At 40.6% G+C, this 7,289-nt stretch overlaps 1 protein-coding gene across 2 annotated transcripts in view; it reads left to right on the top strand.

The window, feature by feature from the left end:
- Window positions 1-7,289, top strand: part of BICC1 (BicC family RNA binding protein 1) — a 49,704-nt gene that overhangs the window by 38,956 nt on the left and 3,459 nt on the right. For both annotated transcript variants that reach the window (XM_010140575.1, XM_010140576.1), the window contains exons 9-17: window positions 8-194; window positions 928-1,086; window positions 1,208-1,404; window positions 1,703-1,844; window positions 2,874-3,030; window positions 4,348-4,513; window positions 5,116-5,155; window positions 5,810-5,964; window positions 6,922-7,075. In XM_010140575.1, coding sequence (XP_010138877.1) covers window positions 8-194; window positions 928-1,086; window positions 1,208-1,404; window positions 1,703-1,844; window positions 2,874-3,030; window positions 4,348-4,513; window positions 5,116-5,155; window positions 5,810-5,964; window positions 6,922-7,075 — 1,357 coding nt within the window. The remainder of the gene's footprint in view (window positions 1-7; window positions 195-927; window positions 1,087-1,207; window positions 1,405-1,702; window positions 1,845-2,873; window positions 3,031-4,347; window positions 4,514-5,115; window positions 5,156-5,809; window positions 5,965-6,921; window positions 7,076-7,289) is intronic.

A 7,289-nucleotide genomic window follows, 5' to 3' on the forward strand; every position in this document is an offset into this window, starting at 1 on the left:
CCTACAGTCTGTGATTGTAAAAAGTGTTGAACGAAATGCCTTAAATATGTACGAGGCACGGAAATGTCTCTTGGGACTTGAAAGTAGTGGAGTCACCATAGCATCGAATCCCTCTACTGTCTCGTGCCCTGTCGGTCTGTCTTGTCCTGGTTTGGATATCTTGTCCTCAGCAGGACTAGGACTCACTGGCCTTGGTATGTGTTATAGTCTCTATATGGCTTTATATTTTTTAATGGATAGATATTTGTTTGAAACTTGATTCACTTCGAGCTAGCACTGCATTACAGTTCTGGCTGTATCTCAGTGTCACTGAGGAGTGCACCTGCTACTCGCTTAGACCTTACTGACACGAAATTGAGGATGGCAGTGTGTAAGCTTTCTATCTTAACAGTGGATGGTTTGCAGTCAGTGAAGATGCAGAAGGAATTGGGTAGTGGATGGTGGAGTTGCAGATGCAACAGTTGAAGATGCAGAAAGGAATCTTGGTGTGGATGGTGTGGTTTATTCCCATGAGCTTCTGAGAAAGAGATTGTCTAAGATGGGAGTAATGTTGTGTAGTGTGGTTGTTTTCTTGTGCCTAAGTGACACTTCTTTGAAACACCCTGACAGAAGCAATGGAGGGGGTACAAAGGGTTGGTGGGGCTCAGAAGCAGCTGGTGCACACTCTGTTGTGAGCACACTCTGTGTGTCCAGAAGAAGGACATAAGAGGTGCTCCAGCTCTTCCTGGATATTTGATTTCCTGTTTGAGAACATGCATTCTTAATGTGCTCTGTGAACCAAGTAAACAGCAGGTTTAATGTTAAAATTTGTTTGTGAAATACATGCTGGTGAGGTTTAGTGGGGTTTCATTTGTTTGTTTTTAATTGGTACTTTTGTGAGTATTTTTCTGTCTCAGCTAAATATTCACTTGCACAATTTTTTTGCAGGCCTTCTGGGTCCAACAGCCCTGTCAGTCAACACCTCAACTGCCCCAAACTCTCTGTTGAATGCCCTTAACAGCTCTGTGAGCCCCTTGCAGAGTCCGAGTTCAGGCACGCCCAGTCCCACGCTATGGGCAACGTCTCTTGCTAACACAAACGCGACAGGTTGGTAAAAGTTAAATGTGAAGTAAAGGAACTGCATGACACTACATAGAATGACAGTTGAAAAGTATGAGTTAAAGTTAGGTGAAACACGTAATCAGACCTCGACCACATCTTGTTACAGGTTTTTCTGCTATTCCACACCTAATGATACCATCTACTGCCCAAGCAACTTTGACGAGTATTCTGTTGTCTGGAGTACCTAATTACAGCCCAAACACTCCGTCTCCGCCACCAGGCCTGACTCCTGTTGAGGTCCATGTTAATGGCATGCAAGCGGAGGGCAAAAAAGGCTCACCTTCTTTAAATGGTCACGTGAAGGTAAGGTTCTCCGGAGAACCTCATCTGTTTGTGCTAGATCTCTACAAAGAAAAGCTGAAAGAGAAAACCAGCGGTAATAGTAGGTTCTTAAAGCTGCTCCATTTAGAAATAGAATAGTGGAGTTGTCAAACCATGACTTACAGACTGAGAAATGGAACACGCAAACATATTGTTCTCCTATATCAGGAATGGATTTCTCATTCTCCTGTACAGACAGAAAAGGGAAATTCTTTCAATATTTTCTTGAGCATAACAATCATTTTAGTGATTTTTTTTTTTCTTTTCACAATTGTTTCAGACCTCAAATATCAAGTATGCTGCACTGTCTGCCACATCGCTGGGAGAAAATGTGTTGAGCACAAACCACAGCGATCCGGTAAGACAAACAAGTACTCATGGTGCCTCAGAACAAGTGGCTGCCAAGTCAAATAGTGCGGAAGGTAAGATTTTGACTCTTTATTCTTCTGTCTGGTAGCGTTTGTGCAGTCTCTGTATGGTTCGTGAAGCAGAAGTGTAAGTCTGTTGCCTGTGTGGTGGTTCTGCAGCCCTGTTGAAGGAAGGTATTGCTGGGTCTCCCGGGTTTGTTGTCAAAGGAAGGAAATGGGAGTTGCAGTATCTGAGTTGTACTGTTGATCAAAACACCTCAAGCAACATAAACTTGCTTGTAATGTTTTTTTTATTCCCTAAAAGCAGAGGGAAATAAAAATGTTAGTATATTTTCCAGCAGCTTAACTCTATTGCTTAAAACAATCTCTGCTGGTTTAAAGGATGTGGTTTTGTTTTTAATGAAAGGAAGGAGTTAATGCCTTTGAGAAAGTCACTGCAGAAAATTCTGAGTAGATCAAACCTAGGTGACACTGGCAAACAATTTATTTGTGTGTTTTGTAACAGCATTTCAGTTATGCTGCCTATGCAGAAGTTAAAGGAACTAATGAACTGTTCCCATCATTCTTGGAGAGAGGGAAAGCCAGTTCCACGTGCAACTCAAGTAGATGCCAATTTATGAAGGGTTGTGGTCATTTGAAACGTTTGAATGAAACATTGCCTAGTTAAGGTGATAAATGTTTGTAAAAACATGTTCTGAAGATATTTGAACGTTGTTGGGAGCTTTATTCCAGCACAAGTTATCTGAGCATCTGGCAAGGTTTATTAAAACTGGATATGAAATCAGATTTGTTTAGAATACTTAGTCACTTCGGATTGTTAGTCTTCAGATGTACTGTTAACTAGTATTGCTTCAAATGTTTTTTAAAAGAAGAAAATACTTAATGTCTACTACGTATGTGAATACTAACACCTTTCTTGTGCATTTGAACTTACGTTTGTGACTTCTTAACCTTGACCAAGTTGTTATCTCTGAAGACTCTAAGGAGGAAGAGCAGCTTTTGTCCTGTAGTTGCCATTCTTCAGGAAGCTCACTAGAAGGTAAGAGGTGATCTTACTAACTCTTCTCTTTATTGGTCTTGTAGGTTGCAATGACGCTTTTGTGGAAGTGGGCATGCCAAGAAGTCCGTCCCATTCAGCAAACACCAGTGATCTGAAGCAGATGATGAGCTCTTCCAAACAGGCCTGTGCTAAGAGACAAACGGTTGAGCTGCTGCAAGGCACCAAAAACTCTCACTTACAGTAAGTTAAATGTACAAATCCAGATTAATGGAACTTCCACCATGCAAAACTCCTTAACGTCTTTTTGTAGGTGGGAGGGGTGGTTCAGTCATACCTAAAGAACTGATTTGAATTGGACTTGATTTTTAATCACATCACATTAATATACCCCCCAGTTTGTCTGTAATTGCAAACTTGGAGTGCTTTTTGTACATCCTAAGTTGTTTTCTTTGACTTGAAAAAAAATAGAGAGCATTTTTTCCAGAAGAGCTTTCATCACCTATTTGTATGGATATGTATTTGCACTTTTCATTTTTGTATTGACTGCTTGGAGAATAACTCCTAATTGACAGCTTTTTTTGTGTGTACCTGAGGCTGTTTTCTTCTTAGAAAAACAATATTCAGGGTTTAACAGCATGTTCTCAAACACTTGTCTCCATGATCTTTGGTTTTGTTTGTTTGCTTTTAATGAGCCAGCAGTGAGGAAGGTTCTTTTGAGTCAGAATATGTCATGGCAACGTAGGTTTTGTACCTAATGCAATGTGTTGTCTGATCTACTTTGAGTAGTGTTTTCCCTGTCCCTTTTGAGAACTGTTTATCGTCGCTCTTTTGAGATGTGTATGTTCTCCTACCTCATTTATTTACACTGTTAAAGCTCTGATATGTATTTAATTAATTCTGCTCTCATAGTTTAGAAATCCAGGGATTCCTGCTAACCGGACTCAGTTGTTTGTATGTCACTTAGTTGTTTGTTTTGAGGACAGAGTGCTCACAGTTTCCGTAAGGTGTTTTTCTAGGGTGCTCCACAGCATCTAAAACATGGTCACTTCGCTCTGAAGTAGGAGTTTATACTCTTCTAGAGTAGACATAAAACGTGGCTGGTATTTTTAGAAAGAAAATAATACATTAAGAGGTGCTTTGGCATGTTGCCCTGTGATTATTGAAGCTTTAAGAGCAAGTAGGACCCTGTCCATCCCCATTACACACCTTTCTCTATCCTGCTACTATCAGTCTGTTAGAACTGCTGAGCTGCTGCCCTGAGGAAGACTAAACAGTACGGAGCCTTACTGTAGGGACTGCATGTGATCATTCCAGCTGAAATCTGAATCTATAATCTGTATGAGGCAGAGGGAGCAGCGCTTTATTTTCGTGACAGAAACAGGTAGCGGAAAGCTGGGACTTTGGAAATGCTGCTAAAAGCACTGAGCTCTTCGAGTACTGGTGTTCCTTGAATTTTGCTGCCAGACTTCTTGGCAAAGCTCGGTTACCCAAGTTGTGTTGAGTATTGACTGCTCGTGTGAAGGAAGACTGGAGTTAATACTGCCTTTGGTCCTGCAGTACTGCAGAGAGGCTGCTCTCGGATGCAGAGTTAAGTGCTTCGGAAAGTCCCGTGGCTGATAAAAAGGCTCCTGGAAGTGAACGGGCAGCGGAGCGAGCAGCCGCTGCCCAGCAGAACTCTGAAAGAGCACGTCTGGCTACGCAGCCGTCGTATGTGAACATGCAGGTACGTGGCCCTGAATCAACCCAAATGCAGCACAAAACTTCGGAACTGTGGACTGAAACCCCCATGAACACAAAGGTGACTGTTGGACTAGCAGTAACTGTTTCAGTACAAGTGTTTCCCAGCAAAGCCATTAACTCCAGCTGAGGAGTGTGTTATCAGCTGTAAATCTTGAAGACAAAAAAGCCCTTATGCTTCTGTCAAATAAGAAAATTTTAAGTCCAGAATAAGTTGGATGACTGTATTAGTCTCCACAAGCATCCTTTGCATGTAAAAAATCTTACTGTTGCTTTAAGAAGGGAAAATTGTTTCTGCAAAAGACATTTTGTAACTTTTCATAAGCAGCATCAAGGCAGGGTTTTTTTCTGTAGCTTCAGGTTCATATACAAGGGATTTACTGGGGCAGCTACACTGTTTTTGATGGATCTTTAAGCAACTAAGGCTCTAACTGGACTACTGTCAAATTACTGTGCAGTACTTCAGGTTTCTCCTGGATGTATGCAGCAGCCCCTTTCCAAACCTTTTGTTTTCACAAAGAGCTGAGCCCTGGAATGACATTTAGTTAGCGTGACAATTAAACTGTCCTCTGCATGTTTAATTTTTAGGCATTTGACTATGAACAGAAGAAGCTACTAGCAACCAAAGGTATGTGGATAAACAGCGATTTGAGAGGTTTGTTGGTGCACAGCTGAAAGAACTTCCTGAAGTCTGTTCTGAAATTTGATTTTTAATAAAATCTAAAGTTGATAGTGAAAAATTTGTGGATTAGTTTTCACGTTCCAAAAGTTCTTGAATACCAACATAGAATAAAATACAGTATGAACAACTGGCAGACAGGATGTTCTCCATGTGAGAGATGATCCATGTTGATTGCAGAGACCTCATAGCTGTAACACTCTATTTTATTTGGATGCTTTTTCAAGATGATTGTCATATTGGCAAAGTGGCTCCTTATTTCAGGAATAAATTAAGTTACAAAACTGATCTGGGACCTAACCATATCTTTGGCCCTGTTTTAAAAAATAAACCAGATAACCCACATCAAAGGAAAACCAGAAATCCCGCTTTTTGACACAGACATGATTCTTTTGGCTTCTTCGCTGCCCTGTGGGGTTTAAACTATCTTCTGACAGTAAATTGCCTTAAGGAAGGGTAGGATTCAAGCTGTGTGGCAAGTGAAGATGTTTAGAAATTACTGTGGGGTCGTTTGAAGTCCACCAGCATACATGACTTCAGGCTTATCACCTCAGTACCTTTACAAAGGTTGAGTTGTACTAACTTCTCTCTGTATTTTTTCAGCGATGTTAAAGAAGCCCGTTGTAACAGAAGTGAGAACTCCGACGAACACGTGGAGTGGTTTGGGGTTCTCTAAATCCATGCCTGCAGAAACTATCAAGGAACTACGAAGAGCGAATCATGTGTCGTACAAGCCGTCTATGACAACTACATACGAGGTATAAAAAAACCTCTACTGAAATGGGAGTGTGTTTCTAGTGAATGATACAGTGGTTTCTCTTGAGGCATGTCTAACTTCTGCTGAAGTCTTGCAGCTATGATTTTTAGCTTTCCTTTTAGGGCTCTAAATATTTTTCTATGGTGAAAAATGCTTCTTATGTAAATATTAAGGCATATGGAATACATTCAGCCTGACACACAATTATATCTGCTTTATGAATCTTACTCTAGCTCCATAGAAGTCTGCTTCTGAAAATGTGTTTAAAGAAACGTAAACCAACTTATGGGACCAAATGTCTCAATAGTCATAGACAAGTGGTAGAAATTCTGTAACGTAATTAAAGCAATGTGCATATAACAGATGAACTGTGTAACGTGAATGTTAAAATCTTGTTAGAACAGGGAATGGCCGCAGCTCCTCTTAACCCGCTGCTGACAAAGCTGTAGAACTGAGTTTTGGGTCGTACTAACCATAGCTCATTCACTTGGTTCTCCACAATTTTTAGTTCATGTAAGTGTATGGTATTGATAATGCTCGTCTTTTTGGGGTACATACCCACCCAGTTCCATAGCTATCTGCTGCTTTCAGGGTACACCGTTGTGTGAAAATCTTTTTTTTTTTTTAAACGAATCTGCAAATTCACAAACTATTGCAGAATTGTTGTATTGTGGACAATATCGTGTATTTAGTCCTCTTACCTTCACACAGATGATGTTACATTCCCTTCCCCGTGAAGGGATGCAGCTGATAGACTGCTTTGTCTAGGACTTGTGTGGGAATCTGATACCATGCAACATTTTTGGAAACAAGCTTGGAAATACTGAGCAATTTATTTGGAAGCACGGTCTTCAAATACTTCTGCTTAAGATCTGTGAACTGCGTATGTTTTAAGCACTCCTGCTGGTTTGTGGTCCAGTTTGCCGTTATTTAGGAATTTTCTTCTTGTGATTTGCAGGGTTCATCAATGTCTCTCTCACGGTCCAACAGTCGGGAGCACCTGGGAAGTGGCAGTGAATGCGATAACTGGAGAGATCGGAATGGGCTTGGACCCGCAGCTCATGAATTCGTCTCCTCAATTGGCAGTCCCAAACGGAAACAAAATAAATCGGGTTAGTAGTTACTAGTTGATTTTGAAAAATGTAATACCATATTATTATCAATGAATGTTTCCTGACATCACTAGGGATTGAAATTGCCGACACCTGTGAAGTTAAATTATTTTACAAATTGAAAAGTGAAACTATACGCAAGGTTGTGTAACAAGATACACAAATACTGGTCCAAAAGGAAAACCTTTAAGGAAATTTTCTAAAGGCAAGCCAT

This window comes from Buceros rhinoceros, unplaced genomic scaffold, assembly GCF_000710305.1.
Source record: "Buceros rhinoceros silvestris isolate BGI_N320 unplaced genomic scaffold, ASM71030v1 scaffold7577, whole genome shotgun sequence".
NCBI lineage: Eukaryota > Metazoa > Chordata > Aves > Bucerotiformes > Bucerotidae > Buceros > Buceros rhinoceros.